General features: G+C 40.4%; 3 protein-coding genes across 4 annotated transcripts; 1 reads left to right on the top strand and 2 right to left on the bottom strand.

Annotated features, from left to right (window-relative positions):
* Window positions 1–2,110: 2,110 nt before the first annotated feature.
* Window positions 2,111–4,065, top strand: LOC113130997 (nuclear factor 7, ovary-like). Of its 2 annotated transcripts, none has more exons than XM_026308028.1 (2): window positions 2,111–2,210; window positions 2,291–4,065. In XM_026308028.1, coding segments are annotated over exons 1-2 (1,407 nt in total). In that variant the 5' UTR covers window positions 2,111–2,208; the 3' UTR covers window positions 3,696–4,065. The 2 variants fall into 2 exon arrangements, with proteins under 2 accessions (XP_026163813.1, XP_026163814.1); XM_026308029.1 differs by having other exon boundaries at window positions 2,137–2,206.
* Window positions 4,066–4,667: 602 nt separating this feature from the next.
* Window positions 4,668–9,119, bottom strand: cyc1 (cytochrome c-1). The gene is made up of 7 exons (XM_026308033.1): window positions 8,997–9,119; window positions 7,000–7,190; window positions 6,770–6,896; window positions 6,429–6,586; window positions 6,167–6,327; window positions 5,943–6,043; window positions 4,668–5,310 (listed from the first exon to the last, which is right to left on the bottom strand). The coding sequence occupies exons 1-7, from the start codon at window positions 9,075–9,077 to the stop codon at window positions 5,206–5,208; spliced, it is 924 nt and encodes a 307-aa protein (XP_026163818.1). The 5' UTR covers window positions 9,078–9,119; the 3' UTR covers window positions 4,668–5,205.
* A 10,750-nt stretch (window positions 9,120–19,869) lies between these two features.
* Window positions 19,870–21,686, bottom strand: LOC113130996 (tripartite motif-containing protein 35-like). Its single transcript, XM_026308027.1, has one exon. It carries the CDS (start codon window positions 21,444–21,446, stop codon window positions 20,034–20,036), a length of 1,413 nt encoding a protein of 470 aa, XP_026163812.1. The 5' UTR covers window positions 21,447–21,686; the 3' UTR covers window positions 19,870–20,033.
* Between the last annotated feature and the right edge of the window lie 41 nt (window positions 21,687–21,727).

The following is a 21,727-nucleotide window of genomic DNA, read 5'->3' on the forward strand; positions in this document are numbered from 1 at the left end:
CTGCTGGTTTAAATGGCAGTGGAGGATTTACACTGGCCACCAATTAGAATTAAGAAGCGGTTTTCCATGAGAATGAGGTTCCCTGAGGCCCTATACAGCAGCTAATCTCTGCTCAGTGAGTGTGTGTGTTACTGAGACAGCATATTCACTAAGTTTACTTATGTACAATCAACTGCCACAACTCTGACAAAACTGAATAATATTTTGCAAAGTTGGAGGAAAAAAAACAGCTCACCTGAACATAAGTTTGTGTGTGTGCATGTATGTACTATATGAGTGAGTGTGTGAAAGTGTGTCCGTATCTGACTTTTCCCTCAGGTGATAAACTGTGTGAGTGAATGTGTGAGATTAGGATGAGGAGCCTTTTTCAGAAACTGCCGTCATGACACAAACACAAAGCAAATTCACTTCCTTTTCTTCTGAACTACCAAAGTAGAAAATCAGTTTAGTTTTCCCACTAAAAACACACCCATCCTCCTGTTACAAGTCTGTGGCTGAGTTTTAAACTAATAATAATAATAATGTTAATGACAGCAATAATAATGATCCACTAATGCTATTATCCTAATCTGTGTGTGTTGTGATGCAGATGAAGCTCGTAGCGGCTGAATGCAGGTTGAAGCAGCAGGGAGGAAAAGCCTTTTCAGAACCAGATTAGCTCCTAGCTCCTAATGAAGGCCTGTAGCAGCTTTAAACCAACAGCACACTTGTTTATTTATCCCTCGGTGAAACGCAGGATGGATGTAAGGATATGACTACAGGCAGACAGGAAAGCTATGTGCACTCCATGTGATAGGTGTAGGAATAGTTTCAAATTGTGGGAAATAAACATATTTAGTTGAGAATGCGATGAATAGACTGAAATCATCCTTGTGTCCAGTGCAGAACTGGAGCAAGGAGGTCATTTGTTGAGCTTAGCATAAAGACAACAACTACAGTATGTAAACCACAAATTGTGCTTTACGTAGAGCAATGATTTTTTGACAAAAATGTAGGGTCTAAAATATCTTGACACCATCTCCAGCTAGCAGACACACACAATTTCATCTCTTTGCCAACAGAGTCATTCTTCTTTTCCAGTCAAGTTTACTGAAGCAATTATATCAACTATACAGAGAATTAAAATAAAAAAACATGCATTCAAATATGTCAGTAGGACTAGCAAAGTAAAAGAAAAGTAAATCAATATCATTTTAAAACTCCTGGAAAAGTTAATGTTATTTTATATATTATGTCTTTTTATTCTTTTATATTCAGCTATTGTTTGTTTGTAAATGTAAAAATCATAAAGTATCAAAGTACTATAACATCATATTCAGAGAATCCAAACAACACATTGCTCTAGTGTAATTTAAGGGTATTGTCAGCTATAAATCCTTCCATTTTACTCCACTATTGTTCTGTTGGGGGGGAAAACCAAAAAACATGCGTCAGTGTTTCTCTTCCCACGAAAGATTAATGTCTTTTAAATGTGCACAGGAACAATGGTGCCAAATCGCTCCAGGCAGCTGCACACAGTTGCTCCACCTGTTTCCTCAAAATAGTTCAAGGATATCTTCTTCTTTTCCTATCGGCTGCTCCCTTCAGGGGTCGCCACAGCGAATCACCTGCCTCCAGTTAATCCTATAAAAATAGTTCAAGGCTATAACTCCCCTAAATCCACAAATTGTTTTGTTTTTTAAATCACTGTAGAATCCTGCAAATTATCATATATAAATAAAACTATTTCACCTTTGCAGGAACCAAGCTAAGTGTGTCTCCCTACTCCTGATCTGTGTGATAATTACCCTGACCAGTGTGGTTGTCATTATTTTTTTGGATCACTGGATAAAAGGGCAAAGAGCTGTCGATGTTATATCAATATGGCAATAAGCAGAACAGGTACAATTGATAGTCACCAAATTTTAAAATTTACTAAGCGATCAGACTCATTTTCTGGCATTTACTGATTGGAAAGTTCTTGTGGTTATAAATGTGTTTCACTGAAACTATCCACAGTGAAGACAAATATTTCCTCATTCAAGCTCCACCCATTACCTGTGCCGCAGGAGTCATGCCAGTAGCAGCTTGGCATTCTTCCTTATCAGAAGCCATAAAACATCTGATGAGAGTCACGATCAGATCAAACCAGACGATCACAGAGAGAGAAGAGTCAGAGGAGAGAATTTGGAAATACTGCCGTCAACCTGCTTTAACAAGACACGCTGTATGTGAGTTTTACAGAAAGTACTACTCAACGTGAACATGTCAGTGTAGACATCCTGACTGTTATTTCTTCCTGCTTTGTTAGGAAGAAAATGTCTTTCAGATCAGAGGAGTTTCTCTGTTGTCCAGTCTGCTGGGACATCTTCAGAGATCCTGTTGTCCTGACATGCAGCCACAGCTTTTGTAAAGACTGTCTGAAGAAATTCTGGACGGACAAACAAGTACAGGAGTGTCCAGTTTGTAAAAAAAGCTCATCAAAGAATGAAGCAACGTGCAACTTGGTGTTGAAGAACCTGTGTGAGGGCATGATACGGAGGAGAGAAAGGAGAGTTACAGCAGAGTCTGGGGATCTCTGCAGTCTGCACTCTGAGAAACTCAAACTCTTCTGTCTGGACCATCAGCAGCCAGTGTGTGTTGTCTGTCTGCATTCAGACACACACGTAGGTCACAGCTTCAGGCCGATCAATGAATTTGCACAGGATCATAGACAGAAGCTCCAAAAGTCCCTGGAGGCCTTACAGGAGAAACTGAAACTCTTTGAACAAGTTAAAGGAAACTGTGATCAAACAGCAGGACACATTAAGGTCCAGGCTCGACACACAGAGAAACAGATTAAGGAGCAGTTTCAGAAGCTTCACCAGTTTCTACAAGAGGAAGAGGAGGCCAGGATCACTGCTCTGAGGGAGGAAGAGGAGCAGAAGAGTCACCTGATGAAGGACAAGATTGAGGCTCTGAGCAGAGAGATAACAGCTCTTTCAGACACAATCAGAGCCACAGAGGAGGAGCTGAGAGCTGAAGCGGTCTCATTCCTGCAGAACTACAGGGCTGCAGTAAGAAGAGTCCAGCAGCGCCCCCTGCTGGATGATCCACAGCTGGTCTCAGGAGCTCTGATAGATGTGGCCAAACACCTGGGCAACCTGACCTTCAACATCTGGAACAAGATGAAGGAGGTGGTCTCCTACACTCCTGTGATTCTAGATCCAAACACGGCTCATCCAGAACTGACCCTGTCTGAAGATCTGACCACTGTGAGATGTGGACAGAAACAGAAGCTTCCTGAAAACCAAGAGAGGTTTAATTGTTGTCGCATTATCCTGGGATCTGAGGGCTTCACCTCAGGGACTCACAGCTGGGATGTTGAAGTGGGACAGAACACAGACTGGTTTGTGGGTGTGGCAGCAGGGTCTGTCCAGAGAAAGGGAAAACGTCCATCTTGTTTATGGAGAATAGGGTACTTTGATGGTAAATACACAGCGCGATTCTTATCAGATCCTTCTATCCTTCTTTCTGTGAGAAAGAAGCTCCAAAGGATCAGAGTTCATCTGGACTGGAGCAGAGGAAAACTGTCATTCTTAGACCTAGACTCAAACACAGACATTCATACCTTCACACACACATTTACTGAGAAGCTATTTCCATACTTTAACACTATAAATATAAGCCCACTGATTATAACACCAGTGAAGGTTTTTCATGTTCAGACACATTAGCACTGCCTGGAAATGGCCACTCCTGGCACAGTGGTGTTCTGACACAGAGAGCTCTATTTCCGACTAGCAAAAAAGACCAATGTACAAAATATGTTTTGCTATTTTAAATGGGTATATACCTTTTGAAACAAGTAACATGGCATTTCATATGGCGTATTTTGTTTGTGTTTCTGACTACGCACTTACTGCAGGTAAAAACAACTTCAACTGGTCAAAATGCTCGAGAGCAAAAATCTATGGCACTCAACAGTGACAAGAACAGCAAAGACTGGGGTATATAAATCTAGAAATTCAGACTAAGTTGAACTTGCTTTATGATGCGGATTGTGTTACATACTGTATGTTATTGTTTTATAGGAACTATCTTACATCATGCAACTTTTATTTAGTGAAAAATCTCCAATTCATTATAATTAAGATGTGATTCTTCAAACAGCTGGAGTCCTAAATGGTATCAAACTGGTAAATGGTCTTACAATGTGCTGTTCCAAGTGCACTCAAAGAGCTTTAAACTATTTCCTATTCTCAACACTCACACACCAAAGCCAGCACTGCCATGTAAGCACAGAAGTGTCAGGCACTTGCACAGATAATCATTCACACTTGTACAATACGGTGTCTTTCCCAAAATTAGGAGATTTACCTGCAGCCTGGAACTGAACTGGTTGACTTGATTGTGACTATCATGGGTTTTCAGGGTGACACCTGGGACTGTCATTGTGGAAATGTCATTAAAGCATAACAACAACAAAGGGCTTTTCTACTGTAAGTACCAACAGAAAACAATCAGAGACTAATCAGATTAATTTTCCAAAGTTTGTTCACTTTGCCAGTTTATTAAATATTTACAAAGTGTAGATGTCATTTCTATAACGAGCCAAAGTATCCGAAGTAACAAGTAGTGATCAAAAGCTTGTTCAGTGATGTCCACTCCTCCTGGTACTAGAAACGAAACAAACTGCCACACAGAAGTTTCCTTTAACATAATTTATTTTATACAGTAAAACAGACGTTCAGAGGTTGCATTTGATGAACTGAGTGGTATTATGGAGAAGACGGGGGAGAACGGACTTACACACACCCAAGATGTTACTAACTGAGGGCAACCATTTCTCACCGTTACTGAGTATATTACAAAGTTGGACAATCGACTTATCAGTTTGACAGCGTCCGATATGTGAACTGCTGCCAGTGATGACTCGATGCAGATCTAACAAAAACCCTGTGGTGGCTGCGTTCAACAACGCCACAACACTGACACAAACGTGCACCACAATATTCCAGATACAGACAAATGCGTCACATAGTTGATTCTATAATGCCAGCAACTTCAAAAAGGCATTTTCTTTAGGAAAAAAACATAGTTTATACATAGTCTTATTTCCTACACACTTAAACCTGCCAGTTGTTCTGTGTCTGTACAATCACTCGGAGGTAAGCATTGCGGGGTCATTGAACGCAGCTCTCTCTGGTTGGTTTTAGGCCCAGGTGGAGGTGTGTTTGTTTCAGTTTACTTTGGAGGCCTGTAGGCGATTTTCCTGCTCTTCAGCACAGTCCACCTGTGTCTTTTCATGTAGTAGATCAGAGGGAAGAGGATGGCTGAGCCCAGCAGCAACTGGAAAGAGAATGAGAGCACACAGATTAATCCCACAACAAGCGACAATCCATGTTTATAGCCTAGTTCAATTTATTGCATTGGTTCAGTATGGTCAGACTACACTCTCCAAGTTCCTCAACACAAGAAACAACAAATTACTTTATAGGTGTGTTTGGTGGCACCGCTTGTTCTCTACATCACCCTATCTAATGCCACATCATACATGTAATAGAAGGTGTGAGTTATAGTTGCAATAATCTGTTACAAGTACATGTAGAACATCAGCTCACTAGAGCAGTAAGCTGGTTACTTGAATGCATGTAAATGGTAGTCCTGATCAGATCCTATAACACAGGACCAGAATCCCAGACAGAACTCTGCGTTCTTTGGCAAACTTTAATCTTTCCCTGTGGATTCATCGTTTCATTATTCGTGGACATTGTCCACTGAGTTTCAGATCAGTGTTGTGTAAATAGTGAATTGTGCAGTGTCATTTTTCGACAGTACAGTTCTGGTATATTTTGTTAAATATAAAATGATTAAAGTAGTGGCAAAAGTATTTTATGGTGTCTGTACCCAAACTAATCAACACATTAGAACTAGACCTAGACATTTTTAAATGACACCCAGCAAGGACACGTTTGTTCTACCTTCAGTCCCATGCGCTTGCGTTGGTCATGCTCTGGCTCAGCGGCCCACCTCAGGAAGGTGCACACATCCTTAGCAACCTGGCTCATGGTGGCAGGAGTTCCTGTGTCAAACAGCAGGACCATGAGTTTAGTACAACTAACTCTCCCGCACATGGCATGTGTTTACATTACTTCTGCAAAGTCATGCTTTGCCTGGCACATATACACACCACATACCAACTTACCATCATCAAACTCCAGCACCTCATTGTAGATAGGTGGGGCCATGGCGATGGCCTGGCCGGGGAAGTAGGGGTTGTAGTAGAGTCCCTCTCTCACCGACACTCCTGCTGGAGGGTCGCAGTATCCTGTCAGCAAGCTAAACACGTAATCCTCTCCTCCATGCCTGAAGGAAGCGGGGGAGACATCAAACAAGCACCAAGGACACACAAAAGTGACTTCGAAGCTTTCAGATTAAACTGTGAACTTCTGTTTTTCAGGCATTACCTGGCATTGACAATGTAGCTGAGGTCTGGAGGCAGAGCTCCATTGTTAGCTGCCCGGGCTGCCTCTGCGTTGGGATAGGGCTTTGGGAAATAGTCTGATAGTTTTCCTGGGCGAGTGAACATCTCTCCACTCTCATCAGGACCATCCACTACCTCAAACTGAACACCACATACAAGAAATGTTTAAAGCCAAAAGTCGAGAAACAGACACAGGCAGGTGTCACCACCTACTGGCAGCAGAAGTAAACCCCATAAAATAAAAAAGACTGTTATATTATGTTTGAAATAGCTCAACACTGGACCCTCTTTCTTATTCTTAAACCCATTTACACACAGCCTCACCTCTTCGGCAATGGCCTTAATCTCTGCCTCTGTGTGTGACACTCCCACCAGATTTCTGAAAGCCAGGTACTCCATACTGTGGCAGGCTGCACACACCTGCTTATACACCTGGTAGCCACGACGAACACTGCAGAGAGAAAGAACACATCGAGCTAAATATCTGCAAAGACAACTGCCCCATCAGAATAAAACTCTACTTGTCAAATGACTCTGGAGTATGCGTGTCACACCTAGCATGGTCCAGAGAGGACAGAGGTCCAGCATGGCTCCAGGGATAGTGAGGGGGGTGGAGCTCCAGTTCGGAAGCTTTGACGGACTGGTGCAGCATCAGAGCGAGCCCCGCACCACCGGCTGCGACCACACCTAGCGTTGTCAGAGCAACCTTTTTGCTCCGCGGCAGGCTGGCGAAGGACATGTTGGCCTACGAGAGGAAGAGGAGCACAATTAGGTACCAGGTAGTTAAAACCAACATGAATGAGATTTGAGTTGAAATGATTAGTTGGGTAATCTGTTAGATGACTGACACAAAATGCATCATTCTTTGGTGAAGATGTCAAGAATTCACTGGTTTTGCAACCCAACTTGCATTTTTTTGTCTCGGGGGGGGGGGGGGGGGGGGGGGGAATACACACTTTCTATTCTTAAATCTGAAATGGTCTTGATAAAGTGTCTATGATATGTTCATTATGGGTTAACATGTTCAAGCTGGAGTAACACATAAAAACTTCATAATTTAAAGTAGGGATACAACAAAATATTTTTATTATTGATTCTGATTATTTTTTCAATTTATATATTTGTCTGTCAATAAAATGACAATGAACACTGAAAATAATAACTGCTGCTTATTATTGCACCAGACAAAGAAAAACTGAAAACTACACATTTGAGAAGCTGCAACCAGGTGATGTTAGGATTTTTTTTTTTTTAAATTACTTATGTATATAACCAGGTAGCATATGTCACATGACAACATTCACCCATACATTCTCTATACTGCTTGGTCCAACTCAGGGTTGCGGCCTGCTGCAGCAAATCCCAGCTGACATTTGGTGAATGGTGGGGTACACTCTGGACAGATCAGCAGTCGCTCACAGGGCTGATACTTCGAGACAATCACACCTTGCACTCACACCTATGGGCAATTTAGGGTCACCTGTGTTTGGACTGTAGGGGGCAAGCTGGAGTAAGTACATTTACCCAAGTATGATTTTATGTAATTACTTTAAGATTCATTTGTTATGTGAATACATTTCAGAGAGACGTATCACGTATTTCTCCACTAAATTTCTGTGACAACTAATATTAAAAATAACTTTTACATACAAAAGAACTGATCTACTTCTAATCTGAATCTAGCATTATTCATTGCAGAATAAAACCCTTACCTATAAACCCACATTGATGTACTTTAGCTATGCACAAAATAATATCCTTTGGTTTTTCAGGGACTTGGGACAGCCATAACTAGAAAGGAGCATTGTACAAATCAGTGCTTTTACTTTTTAATTACATTTTACTGGTCAGACTGGTTAATGCAGGACTGAGCATTTGTCACTGGTAGCTTAAATCCGCTGGTGTCAACAAACACATAGCAGGGAAACGTGGAGGCTTCGGTCCAGTTTGACGTCGCGGCCCCAGATGTGCACAGAGCACAGCACATTATCCAGCTGCAGACGCCTCTTCTTCCCCGGAAGTCCTTTCAGTCCTTGAAGTGCTATCCCGTTAGCAGGCTCGTTAGCTTAGCTACATTATTTATCGCCGTTTGTGAATAAATGCAAGTTGACCCATGACCCAAGACTGAAACCAGCACCAGCACATCGATCCCACCCTCTGTCCTGCAGATCCGCACACACACACACACACACGAAACTGAGGCGACATTTGGATTTTAACCAACTTGTCCACACGCCGGGTGGTTGACGGGTTAGCTAACCTGCCAACTCGCGACATAAAACGATGGCTACCAAATTATAATTATTTGTATGTTTAATATCAGGGGTTATTAATGCCATTTCCATCTGTACATCCTAAGACCGACACAATATTCGAGGAAGTAAAGCCACACTCATTGGCAAACTGCTAAAAATCAGTGGGAGCATGAGTGACCTTGTCTCAGGCTAATGTTAGCTTGAGCCAGGACACTCGGCGGCGGCACTTTCTATTAAACACTTGTTTTAAACACTCGGTTCTAGCTGACAAACACAATAAGCATCTACCGACCAACCTTAGGGGTCTTCATAGCTGTCGGTGTGCGGAGGAGACCTCTCCCGCTCCCCGCTAGCACCGCGACTCGTAGCGCCGCCATCTTCACTGCGCTTCTCTGACCTGGTGGAGCCACCACGACGCTTCCGGTCTGGACCTTCAAAATAAAAACCAGCAAGCGCACGCCGAGGTATCGATTGTCAAAATAAAACTTTGCTTAAACTAGTACTTATAATTTTATAATTAGTAAAATTATTTAATGTACTTTGCTGTGAAAATGGCTCATTGTCATTGTTACACTGTTACACAGCATATTGTACTATGAAATTATAATCATGATCCATTAATACATGCACAGCATTTAATATTGTAGCTGCCTGCCTTACATTGTTTAGTGGTTTAATTTTGTGTATGGTTATGCTTTGTATAAGTGTTATTAATTTTTTTAAAAAAAATCTTCAACTATAAAATAAGCTAAGACAAGTTAAGATGAGTTATGCTTTTTTGAACACAGCTGAAAAAAAGAGCTGGCCAGTTATTAAATCTAACTAATGACCTCTGCTTTAAGGACCCTACTACCTACAGTAGTTACTTTAGAAAGTCTTCTACTCTTATTTTGTAGGTAGCACTAATCGACACACCTGAACTACTTATCCGGGCTGATTTTGGCCAACTTAGCACAAATTTTATGCAACCTGGATTTACACAACCCTTTTTGTTTGCTTTGTTTTGCTAAATGCCACAAATAAAAGTTAACACATCAACAAATACAATGCTAGTTTATATTAAGATCAATTTGTAATAAATCAAACGTGAAGGAGATGTTGTAAAGTCTCTATCCAGCTGTTCCATAACATTTGGCATAGATTAAGAAGTTTCTGTCAGACAGTAACTCAATAGTAACATGATATTAGTTATGGCAGAAACGTTTTTTTTTTAACCCCTGTGCTATTTAAAGCTATATGTGATGATAAGCACTGTGGACATGGACAGCCCCCTCTGCACATTCATGTCCTTGACCTCAGTAGTGTCTGAAGGTCAAAACCTAATTGAAGCACAGGTGGAACATGCACCTTTCAAAGGTGACTCAACATGTTTACTCCATTATTTACATATTGTTTTTTTGTTCTTTCCTTCTTCATATGTGGCCACAAATTAATAAACCTTTTTAATAAAATGTTTGTTTTTTTTCCACTTCCCTGTGTTGTTTTGAAAGCTGAAGATCAGCTTAGTCTTAAAGTTAGATTGTTTTATTTATTTATTTTTTTTGCTATATATTCAATATATTGGTGGGCCTGTCATATTAGTGTTTTTTTTTGTGTTTTCTTCAGCAGCGAACAGCAAAAATGATTGAAGTACACTTAAGGGCAGCTGACTATTGCTTTAAGACAAACCTAAAGAGTTATGAACCCATTCTTTAATTATTTCTGCATCACAGGCACAAATGGAACAAAACAGCCTACAACCAAAGATAAATGTGTGTTGTACCTGTCTCCTCCAGGAGGTGGAAGCACAACATCAACAAATAAAACAGACATAAACTAAAGCTCAAAACAGCTGGAGGGGCTGTCACTCAGTTTACACTATGGCGATTTTTTGTTTTGTTTCTTTTTTGTCTTTTTGATCTTTTTATCCAGTTTATAATAACATACACTCTAGAGACCATTGTCTTTATGTTTTTAGTGTCACCTATAGGTTTCTAAATGGGAGGATTTGCATACAGCGAACTTGAATGTTTTTTTTTTTTTTTTGCTTCTTAAAGGCAATGGGAGTTGGAATCTCCCATCCCTACCAAATGATTACAGTTCCTGTAATGAAAGGAAAAATGTGGCACAGCAACAAAAAAATGCTTTTGTGTAGTGATATGGGTAATTTGGGCTGGCGAGACCAGTAGCACCTCACCTGAGTCAGGTATTTAAACATGCACATGACACAGAAAAGACTTCACAAAGCATCTTTAAACATATCCAAACTCAAAACCTTTCAGACAAATGTTGTGCTATGATAACATCCATCGCAAACATGGGCTGAAAAAGGAAGATACAATCTAAATAATGAAGAACAAACATCTAGCTTGAAATATTAAGATGCATAAAAACACCTGGCTTGTTTGAATGAACTGACATTGGTATAAGGGTATAACTGCAGATGGATGTTTGCTGTTTGACAGCAGGTAGGTAATAAACTATTCATCAGCTCCAGCAGTCACTGTCTTCGTCTGTCATGTTTGCTTGACAAGAGCTCCCTTACCACCAGGTACATGATGTGCGTACAAACTCTTCAGATGTAACTGTAAGAACTGTTACAGCCATAGATTAGCCTGAAAACTCAAACCATCAGATGTCACACGTGATCAGAAACCCCACGACTGGACTGCTGTGAAAAAACAAACCAGTGACTTCGATATGTTTTCAAAATAGCTGCTGTTCAGCTGATGCACAGCAAAAACATTGAACTCCACCATTTGATTTCTACTATTTGGAAACATGCTGCCATTTGGAGGTTCAAGAAGCACGAGCAGTCATACGATCAAACAGGTCAGAAACAAACCACCAGGTTAGGCAAAATAAACACAGCAAATAGTTATTATAATTATTGCTTTGTTAACATTCATGGGTGTTTTTGTTGTTTGTTAACAATCGAAACCACTGTACCTGTTGAGGTGTTGTATCCCAGCGTATTATCAAGCTGCCCTCTCAGGAGCTTTGACCAAGTTTCTGGTTCCAAACTGTTCTGGCTAATGAAACATTAAAATGAGGCAACATTTAACATCTATATGTCCAACAAACATTGCATTTATCTCTGAATCTGAGTGTTTAACATGTCCCTCCCCTGTTGCATTATGGGGGCTGATTAGAGTATTAGAGCCAGCCTAAACAAATGGATTGCCCCTCTGATGTGGCCCATTGGAGGGTTGTTAAACAATATATATAAACATGATGTGGCAGTGCAATGGGAAAAGTTAAATGTTTGCTTTAAGCACAAGTAAAACTTGGTTATGTTTAGAAAAAGCTCATGGTTGTGTTGAAAATATGGACATTGTTAAGGTTAGTGGATCTTTGTTGTCATGGCTACAGTAATAGACATCGTTAAGGTTTGAAACCAGCAATTAGTTTGTGATGTGGCCTTATGGCAAATATGGACATAATTATCTGTTTAGAGCCAAAAGCTGCAAATTCTCAGTGATATCTTGCCATACTCCCTGCTGAATAGCCAGGAATAGTCTACTTAGATCCAATATCCATCCATCCATCCATTTTCTATACCCGCTTAGCGATCTGTTGGAGCCTATCCCAGCTCTCTTTGGGTGAAAGGCAGGGGTCCACCCTGGACAGGTCCCCAGTCCATCACAGGGCCACATAGAGACAAACAACCTCACACACTCACACTCACTCCTATGGGCAATTTAGAGTCACCAATCAACCTGACATACATGTTTTTGGACTGTGGGAGGAAACCAGAGTACCTGGAGAAAACCCACTACACAGAAAAGCCAGGTGCGAACCCACAACATTTTTGCTGTGAGGCAACAGTGCTAACCACTCAGCCACCATGCTGTCCTCCTATATGCTTTAGTATAATTAATTGTACTTTGTGTAATTGTGTGATTAATTGTACTTTTACTGTGCAAAGAGATGGTATTTGGTTTGTTAAAAAATGACACACTGTGATGTATTCTGTGCTGCAGTAGTCCTGAGAGATTAAAGTGGAGCTTCTCAATCAGCATTAAAATTATAGATTTTGTGCTGATCCCCCAAGAGATGAGATCAGAGTAATTAAAACAAGAAGCAACAAGATTAGCATTTGCACACTGGCAGCTGAAGTAATTGATATACTTGTTTTTTTGTAATTTTATCCTGCATGTCCAGGTTTGGTTTTCCAATCAGCATTAAAATCTTCTTTTTTTGGTGTTAATGCACAAGTGTTGCAGTTGTATATGCAGTTAAAGGGCTACAACTGAATAGATTCATTATAAAGGGTCATAACGAGATTTGGATAGATTGGCATATTATTTTTTTAAAAGTGGAAGAGACATTTGCACACTGGTAGGCAGCTGAGAGAGAGCCAACAGCTGAAGTAATTGTCTCAGACATTTTTAATAGCTGCTGTGGATACATGCTGTGTAATTATAGACATGTTAGCTGTCATGAAGATTATGGGCTGTACATAGATAAATATGACATCAGTCTCGATGTGAGTGGGAGCTGTTGAGACGTGTATTTTTAAGTGTCTGTGGCTGTGACAGAGAGTTTGAACAAAGGCAAGTGTGCAGAGATCTGTTGAGGTGTGTGTACCTGAGTGCATCACTTGTGACAGCCAAATGTATCTGTATTCTAAGTCAATGAGATCTTATACTTTCATTTTACTGATGTGTGCAGGCTGCAGGAATGATGGCACCTGAAAAGACCAGATGGTTGATTTAACTGGCACAGAAGCCTCCACTTACAAGCATCAGTAATTGTTTTTTTTTTTTTTTTTTTTCCATCAGTCCGAGGTTCCAGTGTTATGGTTGGTCAGTGTCACTGGATAACTACCATAAACATTGTTCTCACTGGTGATGGCCATGGATGTCCAGCAGCTGGTTTTGTAGATTAGAACAAATTTATTATAAGTTGACCACATATGTGAATTTGTTTGGTAAATGTAGTGTTTGGTGAGACAATAACAATTATAAATGTTGCACAGTTTTATTGAATTTCATGCCCCTAAAGTCTAAAGAGCCTAAAGAAAAAACAGTTTCTGTACCTAATGTTCCTTTTTCCATGGGCATTGAGCTATAAATGCATTAAATCTGACTTTTCTGACTGAAATGTCTCCCTCTGGCTGTGTCCAACAAGCAACAACAAGGAACATAAAATAATTTTCATAAATTTACGTGATGCACAATTGCACATTATGGTGTACGACCACCAAATGCACTGTATTCCTCTGAGAACAGAAAAGTTGCTGCCACTGAATCCTTGTTTGAAGTTTCAGTGATTTATTCTGTGCAGAGAGCTGTGATCTGGATCAAACCCCAAGATTATCAAGCAGCATTAGCTCATCACTGTATCGATGCATTACATCCTATGTACAATTTCCTTTTCCCATTATATCTCAAATACTCTTTTCAAGCTCTATCTCTTCAGTGAATCACATCTCATTGCTGTTCACCACCTCTTTTCAGCTTGTGTTCATTTTTTTAATGATCTTTCACCTTTTACACTCGAATACTCTCAAGGCAGAAAGCAGAGCTATAAAATAACTGTTGTTCTAATGTCCAATGTGTTACAGTGGTTTACTGTACTCGCCACACACAAGAATAGGTTTGTATCCTAGCTTGAATTCTCGCCAAACATTTTGCAGATTTAAACACACACTGGTTAAAAAAGTCACATCACAGTCATTTAAAGTTTCAATGAAATTAAGAGACGTGGTGAAAAAATACATAATTTCAGTATCTTTTCAACAACATGTTGCTGGAAGCGTCATGATTACCTACAGGTACAGTGTTACCAATGAATGTAGATATAGATTGAATAATGTATGCACAGAAATTGAGAGGTGCTGTATGAAAACAGAAACACCCAGTGAGCAACCTGAGCCTAAGAAATGTGGGATTTGACTCCCAACCAAGTGAAAGTCACTAAATATTAGCAAATGGAGAGGAAGAAAAATAGGAATAGATAATGGATGGATAGATGGATGGAGAGGAAGAAGCTCACATCAGGTAAATGTGTCATTGTTGGTTAGAAAGGGAGGAAATTACAAACAGGACACCCAACCAAGCAAACAGTGAGTAGTGTAAACAGCCACCAGCAAAGCACACAGGTTACAGACTGGAAAAATGTTTTCAGCCATATTTCATGGAGCACAGTTTGGAACAGACAGAGCACAGGTGCACAGCGGAGAAGTGAAGTGTGATGCAGACACTTACCTCTCTCATGTGCACTAAGCATGAACACAGTCACTGCCTGGCACAAAAAAACTGTTTCACTAATCCTGTAGAGTCACAACTTGCCATTTCTTTTCATGTGCAGATTAAACAAGATATAATGTGTTAATTAGCAACCTTTAGGTGCTGGCAGGTCCATGTAGGTGTGTTTTCAACATTTTGACAGAGCCAGGCAGGCTGTTCCCTTCCTGTCCAATCCTAATGATAAACTTCTTGGCTGTAGCTCTATATTTAATGCATAGACATGACAGTGCTATAGATCTTCTCACCCAACTCCTTTTTAATTATGTATCATAGTTGAACAGAATGTGCATATTGATTATGCACAATCGCACATTCCTACACACACACACACACACACAAACACCAAAGATTGTTGTGCACACAAACTGCTCTGCATGCCAGTGACCTTGCATGACTCTCTGCAGAGTTAAAAGACCTTCAGAGTCTTGCAGCTTGCCAGATAAATATATTTATTAATGAGCGCTGATGATTGTGGTCTGTTCACCACACACCATCCTTGAAACTCATAACAAGGTCACTGTGTATTTGTGACCCTCCATGGATTCTTAATTCTGACAAGCAGCGCTAACATCAAACCATCTCTTCCGCCTCCCACGGCATCACTGAATAATTAACTCCAGCTTTCCAGCATGAACATTGTGTGGCAGGAGAAGAGGTGGAATTAATACAGCAGGGAGAGGATGAAGCTGGGGCTCTGGGAAGAGTTGGGTAGGTATTTGGACAAGTTTAGTTTGTTTTCCTCTTCTATGTTGAATTCATTTATGTGCTTTATTATTTCACTATTTGAAGATGTTTACTCTCAAGTCCTGAAGGTCTTGCCCCCTTCAGGACTTAATTTCTACATTACTGTCAACATTTTTTAATGAAACATTTATTTTGTTCATTGGTTCATTCATTATGGCATCTAAATAAACTTAGACTGACTTTAGTAAGATAGGAAATTAACCAGAAAATAACACCAATTTTCTTAATTGAAAATGATTTATGGGAAGATTCTTAACCCTTTCAAGCACCTGAATGCTTTTATCTCATCACAACATCAAACATAGAGTGATTCAAAATAAACTAACACTATGCACAACTGACACACAGATGTCTATTGAACAGGAATCCCATCATTTTACTTTTAATCTTCCAGTCAAGTTAGTGCTAATTATTTAAACCATCCATCCAGATCTTTTAACAATCTTGTTTAGCAAATGCGGCAGAGTGGAGGAACTGATCTTAAGTATTTGGTGAGAGTATTTTTTCCTTGCCTTTCTCCCACAGATCTGACCTCTGTACTGTTTCTGTATGCAGCGTTTACCACCACAAATGACTAATGTATGAAGTGGGCAAACATTAGCTGTAGGATATTATTTAATATGTACACTAATCATCTGTAACTGCTCTGCAAGTCTGAGCTCAAACCTCCCTGAGAACTCCTGTTGCGTCTGTTATTTTCTCCCTCTTCTTTGCTTCTTATCTCTGTGAGTCGAAATCTGTACATTTTCAGGATTTGAAGAAATTTGCGAAGCTGTGTAGTTTGTGTGTTTGAGTCTGTGCCTCAGTTTCACCACCCAGGGTGAATTTGTGTCTTTTTGCATCTCTGCAATGACAAGAATTATTTTTAGGATTAATCTAGTCAAGCCTTAACAATCATAGAGAGACAAACACACAAACATGGTGGCTGTTTTCCCACCACTGTTCCTCGGCTCTAACACTGTCCAAACTGTCTAAAGTGGTGCAACATGTCAGTGCTCTGCCCTAGAGTTGCCATATAAAAGATGCATAGTGCAAACTAACAAGGTTCGGGGCTCAACCAGGATTTCTTTTTTGTTTGTTTGGCTTTGGTTTTAAGTTTAATTGATTCAGCAGCATGTTTTATTCAGATGGAGGGAAACACAGGAGAGCTGGGATGGACCCGGGCATTTGAAGCTCTGTGCTGATGTGGGACTTTAAGTCAGACTAACAGTGCATCACTGAGATCAGGGACTCCACACACTGAATTGCCATGCTGAAGACAAAGTGGTCTTAAAGGGGGAATGTGGAGTTAAATTGGTGGATGGTGAGAGGGGGTTGAAGTAACATATAGCTTACAGCTTCTTAAGAATTTCCTGATGTTGGTGCTCATTGGCTTAGGAATGAATAGGTTTACAAAATGCAAGAAACTAACCTTGAATATAACTTTGACAGCAGCCTCAACTAATAGTCTGTATGTCATCCTGAAAGCTCTAAGGGCATCTGCTGCTGGTAACACTTTGGAAAGTCTTTTTCTTCTATAAGGCAGTTGGACATTTAGAAAATAATGACCCTGACTGGGCTGTGAAACAACGTCTATAACTTCTGAAACTGTTTCTGTGACCAGTGCCATTATTTAAAACATAGTTCTCAGCATCAGTTAACATCTCCGCTGACACTGGTGACACTACAGTCTGAGTTTAGAAACATTGATCAGAGCTGATACCGGTGAGGTAACCTCACTTCTTCCTAACTACACAGCTCCAGTTTTTCTTTTAACTTATGGCCTTCAGACCCAGCTCATGTACAGACAGTGTGATTGGTATATATAGTAGTAGAGTAATATATAGTACACCCCAAGTCCTGTAAACAGATTTTAATGTGAAAAATTGGCAGTTTGCCTTCATGGGCAACCCACACTGCCAGCATCTTGGTGTGCTGCAACTCAGCGCGAGTTTTTATTTTACTATAACATGAATATTTCAAGCACCTCTCAACATAAAACAAGGGATAAACCTAATGGCAAAACTTGATTTGACAACAATAAAAATAAAGAAAATTCGGTTAAAAAATAAAAAGTCCACATGAGGCTTTCAGGTGGTGTCTTTATCTTTAGCTGGTTGCCCTAACTCCCTTTTTCTCTTTCCCTACAGCCGAACCGAGCGCACACACGGACTACACACATCCAACACAACAGGTTTGATTTAAATGCAGCATTAAGGGAGAAAACGGATGCTCGGTGTAGAATGAATGAAAGGGAGGGAAGGTTACAGCAGTCAGGGTCTGTTTACATCACCTGACACACACACACACACACACACACACACACACAGTTCCCACTATGATCTAGTGTGACTACTATGAACCAATACCTGTAATCAGAGAGAGTCAGAATAATTCTTTAACAGCGTGAGCAGAAGCTGGTATGGTTCTTGCATATTTAACACACTGCCTTTCTTTTGCCCTATGCGTTAAATCAGGCCGAGCTCCCGGCTACAGAATGGTGGTTTCACAGTTTCTTCTTCATACATTCCTCTTTTATATTGATGTTCAGATGCTATTCTACTGTTGTTGCTTTCTTTAGCTCATTTGATTTAAAAACTCAGCTGCAGGCTGCTCTATGTCTATGAGCATTTTTACATTACATTTACCTTCAGTTATGTTTAATTATTGTTTGGTTTGGTTTTGATGCAAAGATGCATTGTTAATGTAATGCTGTTTGACAGGCAACTCTTACTAAACATTTTGAATAAATGGAAACTACCGTATTTCCACACTACAAACATCCACACAGATATTACAGCCTGTGTCTTTTACGCATAATGCCCTGAAATCTGTGAATTTGCTTTCATTGTTTTAATGTGAAAAATGCCATGAAAAGACTCAAACCAGCAAGATTATTAGTCTTAAGATTAGCTTGCTAGTCTCTTAATATTTTCTAACTTCCCCAAAGTGTCTGTTGCAGTCAGCCTGAAGCCCATTGGTTCCTGGTGAGGATGCTAACCTTCAGCTCACAGTATTATAATATCATTTTAAAAGAAAGTTTCAGCGATTTCTATAAAAATCTGATCACTGCTGTTTTTACCAGTAGTAACTTTGATTGTGTTTTTGTTGGGGACTGTTATCAGTGGGGGATTAACACACATTTAGTGATTTGTTGCTCCATGAGCATCATTATAATTATGCGGATGCTTTGTTCTCTAATTCTGAAGGACAAAAAACATATAGCACAAATAAAATAAACATTGGTAGAGTAGAAATACTTTTTTAAACCATCTCTGACCCTGCAGAGTTATGGTCCTGGGGAGAACTAGTACTACAGTTAGTGGGAACAGTCCCATCATTCACCACCACACACTCAGGCAGGAAGGCGGAAGCTGCTGTTGATGTCAATAGTGGTTACAGGTACAGGTTAAATCTGAACCTGAAGGTCTCTGCAGGCCGTCGCTACCTTTAACAGCCCACCTGCTACCCATAATGCAACCTGACAAGGACGAGCAGTGAAGGAGAAGAGCACAGCACTGCTCAGTACACGCACATTTGTTTGGTCACTACTACTAACTATATTTTAACAAAATAAGAATAAATGTTCAGACAGTTGACCCATATTTGATTGATTTGCACATCAGACATTTATTTCTTATCTTAAACATCAAAATTCTGTTCTGGAGCTTTACAATTTTCACTTTCTTATACTACTGTTATTGTACAGGTGACAAATATGCTTATTTATTGAAGTTGCCAGGATTTGGTGAAGGATTACACATGACCAGCTACCAGCTCTTCATTTTTTAGATAAGGATAACAACTAATGCACCTCAATGAGATAGGGTTGTCATCATCATCATCATCACCATCATCATCATCTTCTTCTTCTTCCTGTCAAACTGTACAGTTAACTGATGAGAAGCTATACACACATCCCCAAAATGCAAAGCAAATAAAACATAATTGAAAGAAGATGCATGAATATAATCTATCGAACATAAACATGAGGGTTAAAAGGATGAAAAGTTATGAATTAGATCCAATACAGCATGAACGATCAGAGTAGACCTCAAGCCCAGTTACAATAACAAACTGATGCTAACATTAGGCGAAATAAAAAAAGAGTAGAACACACCACAAAACACAAAAGACTTCAGACTACACTTTTGTCACTTTTGTTACATATTTACCATCATTGGATATAATTAACATTTTAAAGATCGTGGATGATGACTGAGTGTACATGTGCTACAGTATGTGTGTCACACCTGTACAGTTAAACATTTACAACACACTCGTCGTGTGGCATGGGCCCTGGAATTGCAACATGCTGTAGGCTACGACGACTTGTGTTACAAACCATCGTTTACCGATGTTCTGACGTTATAATAATCAATAGAACGCTGTGCAATGGGTCTGACTAACAACAACAGGACTTTTTAATATCTTCAGTGGGTGTGTGTTTATAACATTAAAGTATGGAAACAGTTTCTTGGTGAAAGTGTGTGTGATGGTGTGTATGGGTGTGTTAGACTCAGCATCAGAAAATGACAATTTTCCTTTTCCACAATCCAGATGGACTCTGATCCTCTGGAACTTCTTCTTTACTGGGAGAACAGTGTTGGAATTTGAATTGGAGTCTGCTGTGTACTCACCATCACAGTACACAATTCTGAATAATCCAGGAAGTCTGCCTGGAGAACTCACGACTGAGTGCCCTAACACTCCAAGTGCCCAGACTGACATGTCTCCAACCTCAACATCCCAGCTGTGAGTTCCTGAGTCAAAGCCCTCAGAGCCCAGGACAGATGGAAAGAGATAGAGCCTCTCTGGATTTTCAGGAAGATTCTGTTTCTCTCCATTTTTCACAGTGGTCAGATCTTCAGACAGGATGAGTTTTGGATGAGCCGTGTTTGGATCCAGAATCACAGGAGTGTAGGAGACTAATGCCTTCATCTTGTTCCAGATGTTGAAGGTCAGGTTGCCCAGGTGTTTGGCCACATCTATCAGAGCTCCTGAGACCAGCTGTGGATCATCCAGCAGGGGGCGCTGCTGGACTCTTCTTACTGCAGCCCTGTAGTTCTGCAGGAATGAGACGTCTTCAGCTTTCAGCTCCTCCTCTGTGGCTCTGATTGTGTCTGAAAGAGCTGTTATCTCTCTGCTCAGAGCCTTAATCTTGTCCTTCATCATCTGACTCTTCTGCTCCTCTTCCTCCCTCAGAGCAGTGATCCTGGCCTCCTCTTCCTCTTGTAGAAACTGGTGAAGCTTCTGAAACTGCTCCTTAATCTGTTTCTCTGTGTGTCGAGCCTGGACCTTAATGTGTCCTGCTGTTTGATCACAGTTTCCTTTAACTTGTTCAAAGAGTTTCAGTTTCTCCTGTAAGGGCTTCAGGGACTTCAGGATCTCCTCTCTGTGATCCTGTGCAGCTTCATCGATGGGTCTGAATCTGTGGTTGTTGTGAGTTTTTGAATCTCTACAGATGAGACACACTGGCTGCTGATGGTCCAGACAGAAGAGTCTGAGTTTCTCAGAGTGCAGACTGCAGAGATCCTCAGACCCTGATGGAGCTGGCTGAGCTCTGTGCTGTAAGAAGGTCTCACACAGGTTCTTTAAAGCCAGGTTACGAGGTGGATCAGTTTTTGATGATCTCCTCTTACAAACTGGGCACATTAGTATAGGTTTCCTTTCCCACCATTTCTTCACACAGTCTTTACAAAAGCTGTGGCTGCATGACAGAACAACAGGATCTTTAAAGATGTCCTGACAGATTGGACAGGAGAGGTCCTCTTCTGATCGTGAATCCATTTTCTCTTTGTGTGATGATAGAAATACAGCAGGTACAGATAAAACCTCTGTCAGTGCACTCCTTTCACTTTAGAACTACCTGAAAGTACTTTTGCTTTTCAACCTTTTCTTGGCTGTCATCCACTTTCCAAGTATTCCAGCACTTGTGGTATTCTCAGAGTTTCTTCGTGTACCGTAGCTGTTTTCCTTCAGTAGAGTCCCTGGCTTTACTTTTGTAGTGAATCTTTCTCATAGCGTCTGTGTTTCTTCTGAGTGAAAGAACAATAATCCGAATTTCTTGG

This window comes from Mastacembelus armatus, chromosome 5 (assembly GCF_900324485.2).
Source record: "Mastacembelus armatus chromosome 5, fMasArm1.2, whole genome shotgun sequence".
NCBI classification, from domain to species: Eukaryota; Metazoa; Chordata; class Actinopteri; order Synbranchiformes; family Mastacembelidae; genus Mastacembelus; species Mastacembelus armatus.